At 34.1% G+C, this 24157-nt stretch overlaps 1 protein-coding gene across 1 annotated transcript in view; it reads left to right on the plus strand.

The window, feature by feature from the left end:
* Positions 1–24157, plus strand: part of EYS (eyes shut homolog) — a 708088-nt gene that overhangs the window by 21657 nt on the left and 662274 nt on the right. The window contains exons 3-4 of the mRNA XM_039729652.1: positions 21774–21967; positions 23825–23952. Of these exons, the coding sequence (XP_039585586.1) occupies positions 21774–21967; positions 23825–23952 (322 nt within the window). The remainder of the gene's footprint in view (positions 1–21773; positions 21968–23824; positions 23953–24157) is intronic.

The raw sequence follows: 24157 nt of genomic DNA on the forward strand, positions 1-24157 counted from the left end.
AAGATAAACATTAAGAATGACTTCCATTAATTTCTTATTCTCTGCTTATCTGATTAATTGAATCTGAACCCTTTAATGTGTTATGATTGGTATTTAAATCATAATTGTCAGGCATTCTGTGACCTGTAGCAACTTGTAGGTTGATATCTGCACTCAAACTTCATGTTACATAGGTAATTCTGACATCTGCAACTTCTAAACTACCTCTCAATGATCTAGCTAGAAAACTGCTATGCCTAGACTATGTATGAAGATATATTTTTTCCTTATCAGCTGATTAAAGTACTACAGTAATGATGACCAGTGTTCTGAAACTCAGTAGTACACTGTTTTTATTTTCTGTCCTAGAGCTATGCTTATCTAGGTCCCTTCTTTAAATAAGAACTCAAGGTTTGCCATTTCATGCCATCAACTTTGCGACACTATACACTTTTCTGATCTCCTTTTTTCTTTTGTCATAGTTAGTATATTACCTTTAAGAGCAGTAAAATAACCAGCTGCCTCTGTGTAACCAGTAGCTGGCCTACCAGTTCCTTAGGTATAAAATGGATTTGTCAGTAATCACGTACTGTTTGTTTTCTTCCTCTAGTTTGGCAGCCCAAAGCCTTCCAGTTAAGGTGGCCAAGCACTTTACCTACAGCATTGGCATGCTACTTTTTCTACTTTTCTGCACTGCCTAACTTAATATAGTCAAGAATAAAAGGAAGAGTGTAGAAAATACATGGAAAATTATGTGATTGTAGTAAGAACAAATTTTCATATTCCCATTTCAATTTTCCTATCTGTGGTTTCTACTTATGTATTCAGGTGGTTGGTGGTAGGCAGAAGCATTCAAGGCCAGGTGGGACAGGGCTCTGAACAACCTGATCTTGTTGAAAGTGTCCCAGCTCTTTGCAGGGGTGGTTTGACAAGAGGACCTTTAAAAGTCCCTTCCAACCCAAAACAGTCTATGATTTGATGGTCTCAAATTACTATCTATGCCTAAATGAAAAAAAAGTAGATGAGAATGCATTTCACAAGTTACAGTAAATATATATATATTTTATTTATAAGGAAAGTATTTCCATTTAAACAAATATTTTTTTGGAACGACAAAAATTACTGATTCACATTTTTGATTGTTAAGCTCTAAATGCATGAAACTAATTTCTAAATACTGTTTAGTCAGTTATTGCATAGATGAGTATTCTTATCTAATTGTAGACTCTGCACATTTCACTGGATTACATCCTATTTTTCTGTAGTATTTTGAAACCCATCCACAGCAAAAGCTGTCCCCAACAAATTTCAATAATTTGTAATTACAGACTCTCATTTGTGTTAGACTCATTTTCCAGTGTGACCAACATAATTTTAGGGATTTCGTTCAGTGATCATTTACAAAAAATTGTAAACCTCAAGTCAAACAGCATTCTGTAAATGAATACCCATTTTGAAGTGCAAGAAATATGTTTTGAATGTACTGAATTGCAGCTCCAAGATAACCATGGATTTATTGGACAAAAGGAACAAAACGCTTAAGCATTTATGTAGTTTTATGAATAAAAACATAAATAGTCAAACCACATCTACTCACTGTGTACTCAATGTTTTCAGCATAGTTTTTCTTTTTCTTTGTGATTCATTATTTTGCCCAAATTAAACTGCATTCAATTATACACATTTATTATTCATTGTCCTTTTAAAACAATTGAGTACGTCACTGATGTGTCAAATCTACCAATAGTATTGGACCATTATAACTATTTCTAAATAAAGATATCTCTGAATATATATGTTTTAACAACAAGCCAAAATGTCATGACTTAAGATACATGCATTGTGCAGTAAGTTTTTGTGAAATTAATATGATCTTCCCCACAATAAGTGGGCATAGCTCTGTTTTGATAAAATTAATTGTGATTTCCCAAAACTGTTGTTTTTCATGGAGTGAATTCTTCCTGGTTGATGATATGCATGACTTTCCCTCATCATTTATAGCCTGTCAAACTTCTAGGGTAGAGAGCCTCCCATTTCTTGTATCTTCACTGAGCTTAGGTATGTAGCATGTGTGTTTGTAGTGTGTCAAAAAATAAATAAGCTGATGTCCTTGGAGTATGTTACTTTAATTAGAAGTGAATAAATATAATTTAACTCCATTATCTCAGATACATCACTGAAGAAAGGCAGCAAACACATCAAATCAGGTAGGCTTGAGCCTAAATATGTCAACTGTATGTTAGACAATTACAGAATGTCAAAATCATTATAGAGTGTGGGTGCCTTGATGATTAGGTGGCATTTGTTCTGAAGGTATTTTATCACAGTTTTGATGAGAGATAACTTATTTTCCAATGTCCTGCCACCAATCTAGAATCTTCCATGAGCTCTAGAGTGCAGTGCCTGCTTCCTCTCCATACTCGCAGTCTTCCCTGCTTTGATTTGTCATGACCTGTATGTCACTGCACCCTTAGGTGTTTCATGACTGTGTGTTGATGTAGAACACAGGCATGCATTCTTCACTTGATTTGACCTAAAGAAATCTATTTCACTGCAGGAATAAAGAGCTTAATAAGTGTTCAGTACAAAAAGCTGCAGTTTCACAGTTTCTTACTGTTATTATTGCTCTTTAAAGCCAGCAGGTAGTCTTTACTCAATTAATTTCGTAGAATATCACTTTGTAGGCCCCATTTTATCAACACTTGACAACTAAAGCACGTTATGCTTATATCAGTGGGGGTTTTGTTGCTATAGTTTTATAAAAAGAAAACATAATCAGAACTGTTCCTGAAACCATTTTTATTCAAAACACAGAAATCCTTTATACACTGTGTTAAACTATTGTATAATACAGAAACTTCAGAGGGTGCCTATTAGCACAAGAAATCATACATGGAGTTGATACTACAGTTCATTCCTGTAGAGAAATGATGTGGTTTTTGGATATTTTTTTTAATTATGGAGATAATTGCAAATACAGAGAAGTTAGAAATGTAAAGCAAATATCATACAATTCCTCTTGAGATTAATTAATTCTAAATATTTTCCTTTTCTTCAATGGATATCCTTGCAAAAGGCAAATTTGTAATAGTTGTAAGACAGAACATTGAGTAGACTGAAGAACTCTAGAATCTGAAGAAAAAGGAATTATGTACATGATTTATTGATTTAAATTATATTGTACACTTATAATTCTGTTTGATACAGTCTAGATTTCTTTTTGTAATTATGTTAGTAGGGAAAAATTATTAAATAAAATTTTTTCCTATATTCAACTATTTCTTGTTGGTTTTATGAACTCACTCTAGAGAATAATTTCTTTGGTTTGCTGCTGGCATCTGTTATTTTCTCTTACTTAAGCACTTACTGCTTACTGATCAACTTATGGTAGTTTTTTTTTAATGTAAAGCCAGATTGAACATGAGCAGTAATTTGAATTTCTTTTTGGCACTAAGTATGGCTACAAGAGCATATCAATCTATAGTCAAGAGAACTACATTCCTTCTTCATCTCATTTTATTACTATGACTTATTTCTTCCCCCTGGCTTTTCAGCTTTCTCCCAAGCTAATGGGTTCTCAACTCTGAGATACCTGATAACTTGTCTTGTCATTAATCACTCTGAAGTTAATAGATAGTGCACCTTTCAGCACTATCTTTTCTTTAACTTTGTCCATATAGTAATGAATCAAGGTCATGAAAATATAGAATTATGCCTTTTGAAAACAAAGTCACTTATCTTTTTATATCAGGCAGTCTGTCATTTAAAAAATATCTTTTTACATCCTTTCAAAAGAACAGAAGACTGGTTGAAGATTATGTGTTCAAAAAGCTAATTGCATATACAACTGAAAAGACCAGCATTCCTGCAAATGAAAGCAAATGAAAGGAGCTACATTTTTTTCTAGAAATATATGGTGTTAAGAAGCATTATGTAATTAAAGACTGTAATTCATTTGGGTCTTTTGTCATGCCATTTCAATTTAGAATTGAATGCTTTGTCCATTAATATGTGGACAAATTATTGGTCTATATATTCATGATTGTACAATTTATTTCTCTACAGTAGTTATATCAAGAGCTAAAAATAAAAAAAAAAATTAAATAGTCTGCAAATGGCTTTTAACCCATGGTTCATTTGGAATCCATCCTGGACACTGTTGGTCTTGCCTGCAAAACAGACAAAGTTCAATGCAGCGCAGATAATGGCTGTTGATTGATTATTTAGTTTATGCTTCAAAATAATTCCACTAGTTCTGAACAAGCCATTAATACAAATCTTTTATCACTCTTCAGGGAGAAAAAGACCCTGGCAATTTTGCTACATTTCCAAGGGTTCAGTTCTAGTTTTAATTTTTCTTCACAATGATTTATACACATGATAGGACAGTGTTCTGAGCATATAAATCCCTTGAATCCTTCCAGCATACTGATCATAATCACAAAAAAGCAACCGTAACTTTGAACCTAGTTCAAAAGCCCAAACACCAAAACCTATCACGTGTATTAACATTCTAAATATTTCAGTATGTTATCTACGTAGTCAAAAAAAAAAATCACAACTTATTCAATGTTCATAAGTATATGCCCATAATCAATAGCTGTAAATGCATAAATAAATTTCTTGTGCTAATAGGCACCTTCTTATATATTTGATTGTATTACTGCATCAATAACTACTGCACTTATACATCTTTGCTTATGAGAATCTCCTAAAATCAGCCTCTCTATACAAATGCACACTCTCTTCTAGGAATAAGAGATTTAGAGAGATAAAGAGAATATTCTTTAAAAAAACATCTTCCATATGTTTATTTATAGAAATAATATTAATTGTAAATATATCTCATGTTTAGAGAAATGCAAAATCAGCAATAGCTTCTTAATTTTTGTAGCACTCAAAGTATTCAAATATTCAATTTTTTAATGATACTATGCAACAGGGAAGTCACAGGCCAGGATGAAGAGAGAGTAGACTGTAAATAAGTCAGAGTTATCAACACCAGTAGCATAATTTTAAAATAACAAAATGAGTATTATGTAATAGTAGCACCCATCCACCAGGGCACTTGAAAAATGGGGGTAACAAATAGTTACTCTTGTTTTCTAATCTCAATTCACATGCCCTTTTATTTAAAAAAAGACTAAAGATTGTTTCTTCCAGAGTGAAAAACTCAGCAGGCTTGGGGCAGTGTAGCAAATAGGAGAAAAAGGCAGTTTACAGCAGCTTATGAAAAGTCTACTGGAGAGGAGTAAGCATCAGATAGACATGAGTCAGTGGTATTGGAGGGAAATTTCTAGGAACTAGAATGACTGAACTGCTAGCCAAGAAATCAAACCCAGAAACAGGGCATCCAAGTGGAAAGGAAGGAAAGAATTGAAGAGGTAAAAGTGAAAAATCTCATGGGATGAGACAGTTCAGTAGGAAAAGAAAAAAGCCATTCATGCAGGAAAAGCAAAGCAAGTAATTCATTCAGTGGTGGCCATCAGGGGACAGATGTTCTGCTGTTTTAAGGAAAGCAGGGCTCCATCATATGTTACATTTGGGCCAACAAATGCAGGAAGTCTAAATGTCCCTCCACTTGTACCTTCTTGCCCATAGCTCTTCTTGCTGAGTACAGAGTCATATGTTCTGGGATATCCCTGGTGTGAGTTGGGGTCAGCTGTCCCCTCTTGTCCCCTGTCATGCACATCCAGCCTTTTCATTGGTGGGGTGTGGTAGCAGCTCTCTGGCCACAGAGAGCAAAACACAACTATCCCAGGCATTATCCCAGGGAAAGGCTGTGCAAAGATCAGAGAAGAGAATGAGAAACAATTCTTATTTTTACTTGTTGCACTTGTTGTTGTGAACACGTGTAATGTTTTATGGAGATTTGTTTGCCAAAGGGTGATTTGTTTGCCTGGAAGAGACTTTAAAGTTGGCCAACGGTAATGATGTTTAGATTGAAGGACCAATTGTGTCCACCTGTATTCTGTCTGTCTGTAAGGGCAATGGGTTTCTTAATTAGTATAATAAAGTGATTGATCAACCTTCTGAGAATCATCGTATCAGTGCTAATTATTACCTCTTCAGGGACACCTGATAGTGGGGCACTGTGTGAATCATAGAATCATGGGATAGTTTGGGTTGGAAGAGACTTTAAAGATCATCTAGTTCCAGCCCTCCTGGCATGGGCAGGGACAACTCCAACTAGACCAGGTTGCTCAAAACCCCATCCAACCTGGCCTTGAATACTTCCAGGAATGGGGTAGCCACAATTTCTCTGCACAGCCTGAAAAGGGCCTGACACTGTGAGCACTGCTTAGCTTAACCATCATGTGTTATCAACACAGTTTTTAGCACAAATCCTTAACACAGCCTCATACATATAATTATGAAGAAAAATAACTCTATTCTAGAAAAAATATGAATTAAAAATAAACAGAATATAAATTAGTAAAGAAGCAAGGAGATGAAGACAGAACAAATTAAAAATGTGAAAATAAAATGAAGGCCCCCCGGCTTTTTTGGCTTATTGGATCATGTGGGCTTAGAGGATGGATGAAACTTTACAAGAGTCTTTATCTTGTAAATCAGTGCTCTGCATAAAATGACAACTGAACATTTTTCCATAGCAGAATGAATAAAATCAAGAAGATACAGTTTTGGATAACAAGACAATAGGTTGATGGATAATCTGAAGTGCTTTCTAAAGAGGATATCATAAATTCTTCAGTGTATTTACACCAGATTGCCTTTTTGTCTTGCCAGTTAGAGGGTAAATACATTACTGATTAGATGGCTGGCAGTTTCTTACAACTTTGAGAAAATGTAAAGCTTGTGTAGTGCAGTGAATATGTGATTTTTGCCATTAACTGTAGAAGGCTTCAGACTCTGTACTGACCCAGCAGTGCAGACTCACCTTGGTCTGAGCTGGGTTTCATAACAGCTGCCTCCCCTGTCCCAGCTTCATCTCTGGATATGGCTCCTGAGGAGGAGGGCACACTTCCATCCTTCAGTCTTTGCCAGGCAAACAATAGCTCTTCATGCCTGAGGGATAAGGCTTCAGCTGAAGTCCAGAAAAGAAAGTGGTCCGTGATTAGAAAAGTGTATTTAAAATAAAAATAATAATGGAAAATAAAAATAAACCAAACAAAACAAACAGCAGCAACAACAACAACAAAAATACACACACAAACTTCAGACTTAAGACACAGGAGGAAGAAATACCTCCTACAAACATCACGGTTGTAACCCAGAAGTCTACACCATATGGAGCTTTGAGTTCCCTATGCCACTTTGTTATTTCCTTTAGTTCTTTGTTTTTTATCCATACTACTTTTATCATTTGATGTCCCAGCTCATCCTCAGTGTAAACACAGTCAAAAAGATAACATTTGTCGTTAAATTACAAGTGAGACAATAAGCAGTAATTAGAAACTTTCTTGCTTTTTGTTCCATTTTCAAGAGCAGTGACTTTGGAGATTTAGCTCTAGCCATGTAGCATGAGATTCAGTGATACAATCATGTAGCACTTAAATAGCTCAAAAATTCATTTAGCTAATTTTTACAGTTCTGAGTTAATTTCTAAAAATTCATGCAATGAAAAATAACATAGCAGCTTCAACAGAGCTGGCCTGACTGATATTACTGCAGGTTGTGTAAGGCTAAATTCACTAATTCAGATTGCATTTGGGTTTTTTTTCAGTTTGAATCATAGAGTCGTGGAATGGTTTGTGTTGGAAGGGACTTTAAAGATAATCTATTTCCAAGTCCCATGCCGTGGGCAGTCCACTAGATCAGGTCGTTCAATGCCCCACCCAACCTGGCTTAGGAAAATTCCAGGGATGGAGCATCATGACTACTCTGAGCAACCCATACCAGTGCCTTACCATCCTCACAGTAAGGAATTTCATCCTAATATCTGACCTCAACCACTACTCTGAAATGTGAGTAGTTTTAAAATCAGATAGGCAGCTGTAAGCAAAGTACTTGGGAAAAAAAAACATATATTCCCTATCGCTACCGGAATTTTGGTTTTGTTTTCTTAATTCTCAAATATTTAATTCTGCTGGTTTTTAAAGGTTTTTGTGACAAGACAAAAAAAAAAAAAGTTAAAAATTAAGACAGATGTCATTCCTTTATGCTGCTCAGTCACATAATTTTAAAAATAATTTAACATACACTAACTTATACTGACATTTTATATCTAGTAACAAAATGATCTAACAAGTACTTAACCTTTTCACTTGGAACTCTCTTCACCTATCATACAAAATTCCTTTAAGAATTAAAGTGAAGTTCCTTGCATAATGACATGTCTCCAGAAGTTTGTGCTTTGGGAAATATTTCCAGACACAAAGTCAGAGGACTGATAACACTGCTATGGAGTATACTAATCTTTCTCCCCAGGATAGTGATTAATTACCATTGATGGAGAAAGGATATTAGAATTTATTGCACAGATTTCTTTACTCTTCAGGACTGGCATGGAAAGATGAGCATGTTTAAAATCTCAAAATAAAGGGTTTAGTACAAGTTATTAAGTAATATAAATAAAAACCAAATTATTTAAGATTAGGCTTGCAGTTCCACATCACATGTGAATTTACCATTACCATTTACAAATGACTCAATATTTCTTGCAGTTTTATCTTTGACATGTAACACACCAAATACTTGCAGCTTTAGTTAATAATAGCAGACGCTGAATATATAGTGGGCCTTTTACATTTACAAATAAATTATGGCTTTTCACAGTGAGGGCTTTATTGAGAAAATACAGCCTTTTGACTGAAGTGAGCAGTGGTACTGAAACCTTAGGGTGGCTGTGCTACAGGATCTGTGATGCCACCACAGTGCACTCAAAGCAAGTCAACCTTTGTTCTCATATCAAAGATCACTTTCCCAAACCAGGCCTCACTTGGCTTGTCTTCCCACTCTAATAGTATCTCAACTTCAAATTCCTCTTCCATACTTCAGAATACCCTCAGATCCATACCTACCCAGAGGCAACATCCAAGAAAGTTGGTGACTGCATGACTAATGTTTGAGTTGAGGTACAAGGCTGTACTCTGGTAACAACTCTTTCCTGACTGTTGTCATAGCTCCAGTCTTCTGTTCTTTGACGTGAATGAGTACAAAGAAAGCAAGTAGGTCTAACATCCACATGCAAGAAGGTAAGCAAATAGCTTTCTAAAAATATTTAATAAAAATTTTGGAAGGAATATTTCCATGGCAGGCAATCAATTCAAAATTGTGTGAGTATGGTGGTCATTATAATATTTTTCATAATTAATTAAAATGCAAAGGACCATAGGACTTAGAGTCTATAATAGCATAATATGATTTATTTCAAGGTCTGGAAATTGATGATTTGACAATGTGTTGACAACTAAACTGTTATAGACAATGTGTCTTCAAAGTAGCTGAATGTTTATTGACGTCCTACCATGTGTCAACAGCACACAACTAATCTACCTAACCTACTTAATTCATGAATGAAATTGAAACACTAGAAAACATAAAAGATTTCATGCAGTTCTCTTTTTTTTCACTTTGAAAATCTGATGGCCATACACATTTCAAATTTAGTAGGACTCATTTACTTATTTTATGGAATTAGCTACAAAACAGTTTTACAAACAATATCACTATCTCCAGGAGGGATAAAGTCCAGTGTATAGAATCAATATTGCTCCAAACATATAAGTAAAATAATGTCTGTCTTCATTTAAAGGGAATTCCATGTTGTGCATCCATGATTTCTAGACTACTAAATAGACAAAAGCCAAATTTATTTTACAAGGAGATAATGACCACCAGTGAATTATGACAGAGTCACTATTTCAAAAGGTTTTCAAACCTTGGAGAAATCTTTGAGAATTCCTTTGGTTTTTCTTGCTGATATATTTAAAACCCTTTATTATACATAAAAATAAAACTTATTTGCTGCACTGTTCAAACTCAGTATCAATATAAACAAACTTAAATAATTTAAATCTAAGGCATTTTTCAAAATGAATCAAAATTACAGATGCGGATAAAAACACCATATATGAAAATGGAAGGTTGTATAACCATTGCCCATTTTAATTGATTAGTAAATATACGTGTGAATGAAATCCCTAAATAGATAGGTAGGAATAACTCATATTTTATAATTATAATAACTCATAATAACTCATAATTTATAATAACTCATAATTCATATTTTAAGTTACTTTTCTTCCAAGATATGGGACCTTTTTCCAAACAGAAGTCAATACGTTTTACCACTTTGGCAGTAAAAGCAACAGACTCAAAAAACCTATTTTTATCAATTAGCCTTTGGAGATTGCTAGAATGGGAATGCTTTTGAAGATGAATCTGTTGTAAATGTCTATTATCTGATTATCTTGAATCTATTTGTTTAGCAAACTTTGAGGTATCCTACATTGACTGACTGCATGTTATGAAACATCAGATGTCTGGAGTTTGGTATCTAACCTGAAACACTTATTTAGTTTGCCATGTTTAGTTAGAAGAAAAGCAAACATCCCATGAACAATTACTCCTAGATATGTTTTTTGGATGGAATTAACCATTTTCTAAAGGTGTCTAGTTTAAACTGTTGGTTCTAACAGGGGTGACAGTGAACATCTAATTTTTAAATTGCTGAATTAGGTCATATGATCTTGCTTTTTACATATTACTGAGCACAAATCTCCAAAATGAGGAGAGAAACACAGTCTTTTGTGGAATTTTCACTTAATACTGAAGGGGTCTTCTCATCAATACAGCAAGTGTCTTCTACATAAAATGAATTTTTTTCCACTTTCCATGTATTTCATCAGATTTGGGGTTGCTATATTGCTGCCAATATCTTGCTACACATTGTTATGTGTCATTATGTATTGTATGTGTGGAGTTCCCAGACAAAGGAAAGAATGACAAATCTGACTCCATTTTCTTAGAAGGCTAATTTATTATTCTATGATACTATATTATTTTAAAGAATACTTTACTAAACTATACTAAAGAATACAGAAAGGGTACTTACAGAAGGCTAGAAAGATAATAATGAAACTCGTGACTCTCTCTCCAGAGTCTGACACAGCTTGGCTCCAATTGGCCAATGAGTCAAAACAATTCACAGCAGAAACCAATGAAACAATCACCTGTTGATAAACAATATCCAGCTACATTCTAAAGGAGCAAAACACAGGAGAAACAAACAAGATAATATGGTTTTCCTTTTTCTCTGAGGCTTCTCAGCTTCCCAGGAGCAAAATCCTGGACAAAGAGATCTTTCCAGAAAATATGACTGTGACATTTATGTACTGACATTTAAAGGAAGGATTCTGGAGAAAATACTATAAATAGAAAGCCAGAGAGTTATGGTATACTTGAAATCTTAAGATTCCTCTGTGCAGAAAATATTTTAATAATAATACTTGTAGACTTATATATACATGCTTCCTAATTTCCAACCCTGTTCTAGATGCTGTGCTCAAACTTACTCTGGTCCTTTTGCTGTCGTTGCCAGCCGGGGTGTGTTATGGTGGGTGTTTCTGTGAGCATCTGTAGTCCTTCACCAGGAAGAATATGACATTCGTGCTGGTGGTTTTACCTTTCTTGCTCTAGGATCCACTCAGGATATTATGCATATGTTTTCTAACATCCTTATATACCTTTATTTTTCATCACTGGGCTGTAGTTCCAAATAACATCTGAATTTACAATCTGTGGGGTTAACGGATGTTAGATATTGTTCTTTCTCTTGCCCCTAGGACCACTCTTGTCCACCTCCAGGTCTGCATTTCTTTGACTGTTCACTGATGAATTGTTTACAGCTGTGGGGTCTCCAGGGCTTACAGAATGCCTTGTCTCCAAATATTCCATATGTGTACTGCCATATACTGCATGCTGTGTCTGCAATTTTCAAGGCCTCTTTTACCATTCTATTAAATTACATCACAATGTTAGAGCCATAAACCCATGTTGATATTACCAGCTTTTGAGAATGACTAATATTTTTATGAAAGACTCTCAGGCTCCACTCTTCTTTCAACATTAGTGCCTTGGCATTTATTCCAGCTCTGAGCACGTTGTACCTCTACAGTGCTTCCAGAACTGGCAGGTGCTTACACTACTCAGTGCAATGTGCAGGGATTTGAACACACCCATTTATCCCATTAACTAATGCTGATGGATGTCAAGAAATGGAAATATAACCAAGGTCATTGGAGATTAAAAGTTACAGTTCTGAGAAATTTTGAATGTTCAAAGCTTGGTTTACTTGCAAACAGTATAATACTGTGTTGGTTCTCAGTATCTAATAATGTTACAAACCGAACAATAAGCAGATCTTCACATCAAAATTCTAATAGAATATACAGATGTACAAACTTAGTTAAATCTCAATAATATTTATTTTGTTTTTCTGGGGTTTTTTCCCATATGTACTACTAGGGATTTTTTTTCTTCTCAAGAGTAATGATTTACAATAAATTAATGCATACTATAGAATATAAATTTGGATTATGAGATGATGTAATATGGTCACTTGATAATATACCCTACATTTTATCCATTTGACCAGCCTGCATTTTAGACATTAACCCTACTGCACCCTCTTGAGACCTTTTGACAATCTATTTGGTTAAAATTTTATAGCTAGGATAAAATACTCAAGATAAAACACCAACATACTATTTTCCTCACCAATAACATACAGGTTATAAACTATTTTTATTTAAACATGTATTCTCAAAGTTATTTTTCTCTCCCTCTGTTTGATACAGAAGGTATCAAACCATGACTATTGGTAACTACTCAGCCCATCCTACTGCATCTGAGTTACTGTGATGTGCTTTTCTCATCCTGAGATTCAAGCCTCCTTTTGCTCTCACATTCTATATCACATGGAGTGTCCTGCTTCTCTTCAAAATATTCAATCCCTGTGCTGTCTCAGACTTCCCCATATTTAGCACACATCCCTAGACTCTGCGGTTGCCCAAGGGCACACCTTCACAGAATATATTCCTATAATTTACATTTCTTTTCAACCCTTACCTCGGTTATTGAATTTCAAGTGGCTATATCTCCTGAAGATCCATTTCCCAGGTCTTTAGTAGTTGTCTCAAGCCTAGAGTCATGTTTCTGAATATTTTTAAGCAATTTAGTAGGAATTCATTTCAGCCAAAATTCTCTTTCACTGTAACAGAAGTATATTGTCATTTAGACTTGTGATTTCTGAGAATGAAACAAAAGTAAATGTATATATCTTGAATATACTCCTTTGTCAAAGACTTGAAAAATCAATTATCTTTTGATAAGACTATTCCCTATGTGAATTTCTTTCTTCTTGAGTAATTGTATACCTGCTTCCACACTACTATAGATTAGGAAAAAGAAGATATATAATCTTTAACAATAATTAGCTGTGAAACTATGGAAACAATTGAATCACAGGCTTCAGTTATTCACATCCATCAAACTGATTTTGACAAGAATTTTGTTAAGGGAATAAGAATTCATACAAATTAGTGAATTCCAAAGGTTCAAGCTGTTTGAGGAAATTGAAGGTTTTAAACAACTGTATATTCCCATCTGAAAATTTGAAAGTAGTGAAAGTTTTTCAATATTTTAAAATTCAGTATTTGCAACTGTGCATAATATGCAATTGCTGTGAGATATATATATATATATATATATATATATACACCAATATGCAGCATTTGCCATAGCTGTATATTGCTTATTTAGAGGTGATGTACAAAGTTCCAAGTGTCTTGGCACATGTTTATACAAGCTTTTTTTGTCTTCTCACACAATTTTGACTGCAAACAAGAGAAAAGACCATACCACACATAATATAATTTTTTATGGAGGAAAGTGTTTGGGTATTCTCATGAAACTACATGATTTTTCAGCCCATGCATCTTTTGCCATCACTCAGCTGGCTGTGGTAGCACTGAGGAGAGAGGAGAAAGTTAATCACCTGTAATCTGTTCTAAAAAGCATATTAGCAAAGAAATAAAAAGAGTATCAACTTTCTGATAGCTGATTTATTTGACTCTTCTTTCTGGAGTCACATAACTAACTGAACTGCCCACTGGCAATATATAAATTATTGCATTTCATTTATCTCAGTGTCAGAGGAATCCTTGAAAATATTGCTGCCAATAGGATAGATAATAGCAATTATCATCATCATCAACAACAGCAAAAAGCCTATGAATAGTTTTACAATTCTTAAAGGTGTACATTTATTATGATATTGTCATGATTGCAGAATATTGAGGTGTATAATATAGGCATGTTACAGCTAATTTTTAAAAACTTTTTATGGAACTTTCAATTGCAGGTTAGTTTATTTGTCTCTCCATAGGTATTAGCCTATAGCTTTTGGTGTCCAAATATCTAAATTTTACTCCTCATCTGTTGACTTCAGCTCCTAAAGAAAGAGAGACAAGGAATTTCAAAAATCTATCTAATGTATATATTGATGCCTTATGTCTAGATCAGTCCAACATGTTTTATAGGATTTTTCTGATTTACACTAGATTATGTGAGGTTCCGTTGAAATAAATAATAAATAAAGACAATTATGACTGCCCAGAAAAAAAAGAGAGGTGTAAATTTTTACATAACTGAATTATGAATAATGCAACAAATATAACATATATCACTTTGGCAAAGAAAAGTGTGTCAAGAAGGCACTCAGAATAAATTACTATGCAAAGTAAACCTGTTAGCAGAGATTTACCAATAATTTTTTGAAAATATATGGTTGACATATGTGTCTTACTTTCTAAAATTTTTATTTATTGACCTATTTTACTTTGGAATCACATATACTTTTTCATTTTAATGAAGAAAATGTCTGTCCAGCTTAGCATGTTGACTTGATCTGTTTTCATTTAGGATTTTAATCAGAAGTGTGTTTCCCATTCATACCTTTATGAACCATGTTGAGAAACCACATGCACAATGCAAGTCCATGAATCCCAGGTGAACCTCATCTCTAAAAGGTGTAATTCCTCAGAATTTGAAAAAAATTAGCTTCTCACAGAAGTATATGAGCCAGCAGGAACATGTTTTAAATTGGAGTATAGACAAAGTCTTATCACTTGATGAGAAGATGAGCAATTGAACTAATGCTTTCTGAAGAAACTTGCCTCAGAGAAAACACTGTTTAATCATTACATTTTTGAAACCATCTTTCCAAAAAATGTTCGGAAAGAAATAATATAATTTTCACTGTAAGAAAACCCATGAAGTATAAGTGAATTCATTGCTAATGGACACACTCAGATATTCTTCTGTGTGGTGAACATCCTCAGCTGGCTCCAAAGAGAAAGACCATTTTAAATCTGGGCATTCAGTGGTTGGGCAGCATCGGTGTTCTGGACAAAAGTCATAACTGTCAATCTGAACATTATAGCTCTTATCCTGATGTCCCTAGCAAAATTTTGAATACCCCTTTCTGCAACAGACTTGTGGATGGGTGGAATGTAAGAAAATAGAGATAGTGATGAAGGTAATCTCACCCCTAAGGAGTTACAACTGTGCTAATGATCAAGAATTAGGAACAGGTCTGCCCTTATTAGGCCACAGCCAGATCCAGTTAGGATGGGTATTGTAAAAGAGTTGGTTGGCTGGTTGAGAAAGAAGGTGGAGTTTGTTTGCTGTGCTGAGAAGAAGGAGGTGTTAGTGCTATGAGGAGCTGCCCATGAGACATCACTAAGAAGGCACAAACTTTTCACAATAAGATGGCAATATAGACTGAGGCACTAGGATGTGATTTTAGCTGAGCAATGGTATATTATCTCTTACACCTAGGGTGATGCCCTGTTGTTGCCCAGGGAATAACAGCCCTCCAGAAGCAAGGACAGCCTATGCACACTGCCTCAGTAGCAGCCAGGGTGTCATCTGCTCAGGATCAGACCAGTTCTGTTAGTTTATACTGTTTTTTGAACACTGTGGTTAGTCAAGATAAGAGGTAAAGCTGAAAGTGTATAAGGACTCCTGATGAGTTTTTCCAGCAGTACTGTAGTTTTTTCTCTAATAGGCTTCCCTCTGATGGAAGCTAATATTCCCATTAATTTATTTCTAACATGTCCATTTTCAAGTATGCTGATTGGAGCTTTTCTATAAAGCACATCAGTGAGCTTTGATGCTGCCTTTTTGGTCTAAAATTAGGACTATAGCCCTTATAATCTTTCAGAGATTTTTACTCCATGAAAGACCTAGATTTACAGTGCCTAAAGTAGATTTCATTTTGATTCATACTTTACTGAAACTTCATCTGCATGAAAAACAAGGTATCATTCAGTTTTGATTAGAAATGTATACAAAGATGCAAATAATGTATTTAAAAGAACTTAAAAGATTAATGATTTTAGTACAGTAATAGAAATGTTGATATGTTTCAGGGTTGAGATATATAGGACAAAAACTTGTGATATTTTTAAACAGAAAAAATAAAAGCATGAAATCTACAGAGGAAAATTTTAAAAGCACTTTTTAATTTTACATTTAAAAGGAAGGACATCTGACAAAGGTCATGAACGTGAAAACAAGAAGTGGACTGGCCTAAACTAAATTTAATAAAATTTTAAAGGAACTAAAAAGATAGGAAATATTTAATTGTAAAAATATTTTTCACAACTGAATAGATTCGCATCTGATGGTCATCAGATTAAAAGAGTTGGTTACTAATTAGTTGTTTGTTTACATAATACATATTAATGGCATGTGTAAGGACATTGTGCAGGTTTCTGTAATTCTAGATAGAAGCTGAACATATTAAAATATTAACAGTAGTTTAAACAATTAAATTTTCATACTTGTCTTCATACTCAGTCTTTACTTTTTCTACTGCCTATTGTGTATCTTGGTCATTGATTGCATCAAGTGGCAGCCACTTGCTTCAGTTATGCTGAAAATAAATCGTTCTTTCACTACATACTTAATTTTTTTATCCTAACCTTGAAATATTATTGCTCTATTCTGAGACAAGTACAAGTAATTGACAATAACATATGCTGTTTCCTGAACCAGTCTACTCTGCCTTATGCATGACTCCTCTAGAAAATACTGACTTTTCATTAGAAGAACAGCAAAATGAGACTACTTACATTAATGTGTAGTATGCTAATATGATTCTTAGCATATTTTGCTGCTTCAGCAGAGAAATGTTTCCATAAATGTGAAGTCCAGAAATACTGCAAGTGAAATAGAAACTTCTTCTTTTAATCAGTAAACTCAGATATTTATGTAAGTGTCACTATGTGATATCTTAACAAATTGAGTGATGTTCTTCAATGGTGTCAGGAATGTCCTTTGTCTTTAAATGGGTTATCACTATAACATGGCAATTAAACTGTGGAAAGGAAGACTAGGTGGGATACAGTCAAATTGGACAAGGACAAGCTGGGGTTCTTCTGGCATTAGTTTTGGTTTGGTGAAAGAATTGATTCTTTTCATGTGTAAAAACAACAGAGGAAATAAAGTTCAGTTCCTTAAACTAAAATTCATTAGCTTTCATTTTGGGCTATCAGATAATCTTTACCTATTTGTTCCTGTTTTTTAATCTTCCACAATTTTTATTTTATTGAAGTAAAATAAAGAAGAATTCATTATATTGAAAGACAAAGGTGAACTGGTCCTACTGATGATACATTTAATTTCTTGGGATTTTCTTATTAATCAGGGTATTCAATCAAACTGATAACTATTTCTTTTTTCTACACTGAATTTTCTGGAATCAACCATCTCCCATTAGAGCATGGTTTCTACATTTATCTTCCTGAGAATTTGAATAAGCTTTGAGTAGCTGATCATTCATCAGTGAGTGCTAATGGGACTTGAGTATTTTCAGAAAATGTCTCTTTTTGAGAGGGAAAAATTACTTCTTTTAGCAACAGAAATGCACAGCATCTAGGGCAAATACTATGCCTACACCATGTTTTTTATTGATATAAAAGTAAAATGGAAGGTTATGTATCAAGTCTGTGCAGTTAAGACAATCTGCCTTGCCTTTTCTTTTTTTTTTTTTTTTTATTTTCTTTAATTTTAGTTTCAGGTCTTCAGAAGATGCACAAACATTTAAAATGCCACTGATAATGACAAAACACGTACGTTATAGTAAAAAAAAATTAGAAATAATTTCGGATTTGCACAACATTTTAAAGGGTTTGTGTACATCTTGAGTCAAAGTAGATAAATAGATTTGCAGGTTTAGAGAACCAGTCATTCATCTCCTCTGACCAAAGCTTGTTATATTACCTATATCCTCTTCTATATAGTTGCCTTCTTGTACGCAGATAAAGAAGTATTGTTTTAATACAGATTGATGTGAAGACAGAAAATCTAGAATTCAATTTTTTCATGGTAGTCAGATAAAGAGATCTCTGGTAAAAATGTGTGAGGTTTTTCTCACATTACGTCATTCTGCTTCTCTCTTCAGTCATTTGCTTTTCATACACCCTTCTCTCTGAATTAATGATCCCTTTAGTGCTTAATATTTTCCCCATCCAAGAGCTGTAATCAAGTCACCTTTTAATCTTATTTAGCAAATAGATTGAGTGTGACATTGGGTTTGGGAATGATAGAATAAAAATCTCAAACCACTAATTCTCCAGAATTCCATTTATTGACTTGATTTGTCAAACTCATCAGGCATGGATGTTCAGGTGAAAGAATGTTGCTCTTACTTTTTGCATAAGATGCTGAATGCAGGGAATTATAAAGTAGAGGAATATCAAAGACATAATTATTGTCAATGAGTAAGGAGAAATTCCAGCTCAAGTGTGAATTCTTCATAAAAGACATTGGTAGATGTGACTTGTGTTTTAGACCATGAGTCAGTATCCTCATTTAAATTAATACCCCTTCACAAAGTTAAATAATTGGCTATCAATTTCCACTAAATGCACTGTTCTTCCCCAAATTAACAACAAAAAAAAATTGTTCCATTTGCAACGAAATCCCAAGAAGAAAAGAGTAATATGCTAAATATATTTTTCTTTTTTTTTACTATCCTTGAAACCTGCAGTTTTCCTTCATATATTTCTCATTGTTGGATTGACTGTGTTTCTTTATCCACTCTCATGCTTTCTTTATTCCTCTTCTAGCTGCTTTAGTCTTCTTTTAAAAGAATCTTGCACTATCACTTTTTTTTGGCAGAACAATACTGTTTTCCTAGTTTTGATACAAATGAGCATAACATTATCAAAGGCATCTCTTTCATCTGATTTTCCCCACTGGTCTTCATTGTTCTGTCCTATATTGTTCATTTAGACTTTCCTTGTTCTAATAATCCCATTGAAAGCCATTTTTTTTAACAAGAGGCTAAGAAATGCTTGGTAATGGTGGCACAAAAAACCATGGAGGGATGAATGGATTCAGGGGTAGAAATAATGGCAGGAAAACCTCATTATTCCATTCACCTAGGGAGACTTTACTTTCTGGCTTTCCTTTGGGTTGAGCAAATGGGGTCACTGTTTTCTCATTTTCCTTCTTCTGATTATTATTGTGGATGGGACAGGAGCACCCATTATTGTCAAATGTGACTAATAATGGAGATAAAATAGGGTGAGCCTTGATATATAACCTCATCTCTAAGTACTGCTGGTGTACAATGTTGCACTGAAGTAGAACAGGACAGCTAGATAGTAAATTGAATAATGAGAGAGAATTGACCAATCCCCCTCACTTCATGTTGAAATGTTCTCTTATATATGCACTAATACCAATTAATGGCCTTTTTCTGAGGAATTGTCTCCTTAGCTTTCCCTATTAGCAAGCCCTAACATCTGGAATTGGCAATGTACTGTAATTTGGTTACTATGGTGATGAGGGATGGCAAAAAAATTTTGAAAGATTCTTTGAGTGTCCTCTGATGCTAAAGGCAAGTGAATAATCTGTAATAAAAGATAGATCCAATTAATTTTGCCTTATTGGAATAACTATTTCTACTGAACTAAATGAAAAAAAGGAAAATGTTTTGACCCTGTCACATCAACCATTCTGGTATATAATGGAGACAGAGTGTGATATTTCAATCTTTTGGTAAATGTTGCTCCACATACTTTCAGTTGCTTTAGATAGCTATTCTATTAATAATTAAATTATGGAAGGTCCACATACTTATCTATTAAGTGGTTTGTAATTAATTATTTGTGTTTATCCTGCAGTTTACTATTTGAGTAAAAGTATTTTGTTTACCATTTTGAAATGATACATATTTTTGCAAAGTATAATTTATTCTTTTATGAATATCTATTTTTAAGTCAGTGGATTCAAATTACTAACAAAATGTTGAATCAATACATACTACTACTTCAGAAGGAATTTATTACAAAGCTGTATTATACTTACAGCAAATAGCTAAAAAATTCTTCTGATTTAATTTGTAAGTATGTATTAGAAAGGTGGTTTGAATCAGTGCACCAAAGTAGCATGTATGTAAAAAGCGTATTTGATACATAATTTTCCAGAAGTAAATTGAAATAAATTTTTAGATGATATAATTCGTTTTTATCTTTGATGTCACAGGACTAAAAAGAGTTAATTGTCAAAAATACCTAGGCAATTAATAAATATTAAGGTATGCAGACAGATTAGGTAAATCCTGCCTAGGGTTACAAGAATTTAAGAGAACATGGGAAGCTACTGGACATAACATGAGAAACTGCTGAGTTCAACAAGTAACAGGACAAGTGGTTGGCAAATGTTGCATAGACCACCATGAACAAGGACTGAATTTCACAGACATTTAAGACAGAATTTTGTGAGAGATATGGAAGTTCAAATAATTCAAGAGGGTGACTTGGGGAAATTTTACACATTATTTTATTGCAAGGCTAACAGAGACTGAGTAACAATCTCTTTTCTTTACTAATTCTGTGTTAACACCTCTTGTAGTGGGGAGTGATAGGTCTTTGAACTAGACTAGCCAGAAACTAGAATGACATCCAGATCTGGAGCAACTCAATCTCTGAGCCAGCAAGTCAGCAAGAGGTTCAGGATCTGGATATGGAAATCAGATAGACTTAAAATCTATGCCGATTCTTGAGGTATCCACTAATGAGGGTTTGTCTTTATATTTAGAAAATGAAGGAAAAAATTATGTGAACATACACATTTTAAAAAATGTGTATGTTCATTGTTGAACTTCAATACTAACTAGCCAAAGATAAGGAAAAAGTTTGAGCCATCATTGCTGCTTATACTCATTTGTCTGCTGTTCACGTTTATCTGAGGGAAAAGACACTGTTCCTCATGTGAATCACATGGCCAGCAGATTTGTAGAGTGTGTATGTGTGTGATTGTGTTTTCTTACTGAAAGCATATTCAGGTTCAGTACTGGCTTGATCTGTAAACAGGAATGAGAAGAACCCTCCTGGTCTGGGAGTCCACTGGATTCAGCTTCCATTAATAATAACTGCAATCTCACCGGACCTTGGCTCCAAGCATATCCTTCCTTTGCTACAGATGGGATTAGTTGCTCCCAGAGATTCCTACCATGTTAATTGACCAAAACAAACAAAGCATTTGGGAATATGTTAAATTCTTTGCTTTTGAGAGGGTGATAGCTTAAAGATGTCCCAGGCAGTAATTGGAGCTTCACAGTGTAAAAAAAATGTAGAGACATACAATTAATAAAAGACTCTCAATTCCTCAACAGCAACAACAACAATAATTACAACAAGAATAATACGGAATAATACAATAATATTACAGAAACATGATATAGTAAAAAAGTAACATCAAAGAGCCCACATCACTCCAACACTGTATTTTTCTATGTTTATTTGTTTTAGGTCCATTTTGTGAGGAACCTGGTGATCCTTGTGCCTCTCAGCCATGCCTAAATGGAGGTATATGCCAGTATGACCAGTCTGGATATGTTTGCAATTGCCCTTCTGGTTTTCTTGGTCACAACTGTGAAATTGACATCAATGAATGTTCTTCAAGGCCATGTCAGAACAGAGGTACATGTATCGATTTGCCAAATGTAAGTATAAATGTTAGAGATCCCTCTTTGAACAAACATATAATTGCAGCATTGCATCATAGAATGGTTTGGGCTGGAAGAAACATTTAAATATTATATATTTCCAACATCTCTGCAGTGGGCAGAGACCTCTAACTCTAGATTAGGTTGCTGGAAATTGCATCCAACCTGACCTTAAACACTTCAAGGGATAGGGGGAAAGCTGTAAATGCTCTATCTCACTAATTTAGCAGAAATGATGATGTGTGGGATGATGTCAGATGTCTCACAGAAGTAAAGGTAAATGTTATCAGTCGCTCTCCCCTTACCCATCAATGCAGTTACTACATCATTGAAAGACACCATTAGTCAGACATAATTTACCCTTTGTGAAGACATATAGTCTGTTTCTAATCACCTTCCTGTCATCCATATGCTTTGATGTACCTTACAGAAGTACCTGTTCGAAGAAAGTGCCAAAATATTCAATTCCAATGTAAATTTTTTAACTAGCTTTGCATGCTTCATGAAGAAACATAGCATTTCCTCAATGTGTCCTGTTTATAATATTTTTATTTTTATATTTATAGAAACCCCCAAACTCCCCATTTCATGTCAGTTGAATGGTGAACACTTAAGGAACTACCCATGTTATTTTATTTCTTTTTTCCTCTCCCTAATAAAATCATCTGACACAAACATGAGGCATCATGTGATCTTTGTTAAGTAGTTATTGTCTTGTTCTTGCTTTTCATGCAGTATAAATTTTTTATACCCCTTTTTTCTTTCCTTTTTCTTTTTGTAAGATAGAAAAAATTCATGCAGAACTCATGAAGTTTTAACAATGAAGTCATACCCGGTAGTATGTCAAAATAAATTGTTGATGTCCTTTCATTAGCATATCTATTGCAAGGAGCAGTGATCGTACAGAATCAAAACAGTGAAAACAGAGTTCAAAAGCTTAGTTGTCACATAGCAGTGATACATATTCATACACAGGGAGAAAACGAGACATCTAAATTACTGAATAAATTGATGGATTTCTAAGATATAGAACCTGTCTAAATATTTTCTTTACTAGATATATAGGCATAAACCATTTTGTGCAAAAGGCAAATAGTTGTAGTAGTTTGTTTCACATGTATAGAAATGTCTCAGTGGGAATTGAAGTTTCCTGATGATACCGTTAAGACCGGTTCTAAAGAAAAACCTAAGAACTTCCAATTTCATTAGGGGAACAAACCCCTTTACTTTTCCCTTTATTTTCTGACTTCAAAAGGCCCATGAAGAGCATAGGAAAATGTGTGGGACTGTCAGCCCTAAGAAATATTTTGTTTTGTAAAATAACTTAATTTTCTTACTGTTAAAATTAGAGATTGCAGTAACTGACACATGTCTTTAATGGTTAAAGAGAAGCATAGACTGTGCTTTATGTTGAAGGAGAAAATGGATACCCATAATTTTCTTTCCTCCTCTAGTTAACAACGGTTTTGTTATTGATGTACCTTGTGTACTGTTAGTGTTTAATAGATGCAAACATTACATTGAAATAAAATCAGAAATGAGGAAAAAACCCCAAATTAATTATAAAACTCCTTCTTGATTCAGTTATAAGAAACTGTAATTTTAAAGCTGGGATATTTCCATCTAGCAAACTCAAGTATGGTATAATTTGTGCTGGAAGGCCTATTCTACTTGTCCTAAATTAAGTTTGTAACTTATCTGAGACTAGAACTGTTCTGTCTTTGTAGACTGCTGTGTATAATGAAAAGTTGCCCTAGTTAGGATCTCTCTAGTAATGGATGTAAACACCATAAACACAAAATTTTGTACTGTCTTGGGTAAAACAAATATTTCTAATTTCCCTTTCTTCTACAGGATGTGGCATGTATCTGTATGCCAATATTTACTGGCAAGTTCTGTGAGAAAATTCTGAATCCATGTGAATTACTGCCTTGCTTAAATAATGCAACTTGTGTAGCTCAACATCAAAACTATAACTGCCGGTAAGATTGGAAACTAATTTATTTCAGTATTTTGTTGGTTCACTTGATGATATCACACAGATTGCAGAAAGGAAAGACATCATTCACAGAGAGCACAGAAAACGATAAACTTCTGTTTTAAAAATTTGTATTTATCTTTTGTGCTTTACTCCGTTAAGCTGCTTGTAAACTTTGTAAACTTTTTGTAAACTCTGGGAGCAATACA

This window comes from Passer montanus, unplaced genomic scaffold (genome assembly GCF_014805655.1).
Source record: "Passer montanus isolate IOZ18808 unplaced genomic scaffold, ASM1480565v1 scaffold11, whole genome shotgun sequence".
NCBI classification, from domain to species: domain Eukaryota; kingdom Metazoa; phylum Chordata; class Aves; order Passeriformes; family Passeridae; genus Passer; species Passer montanus.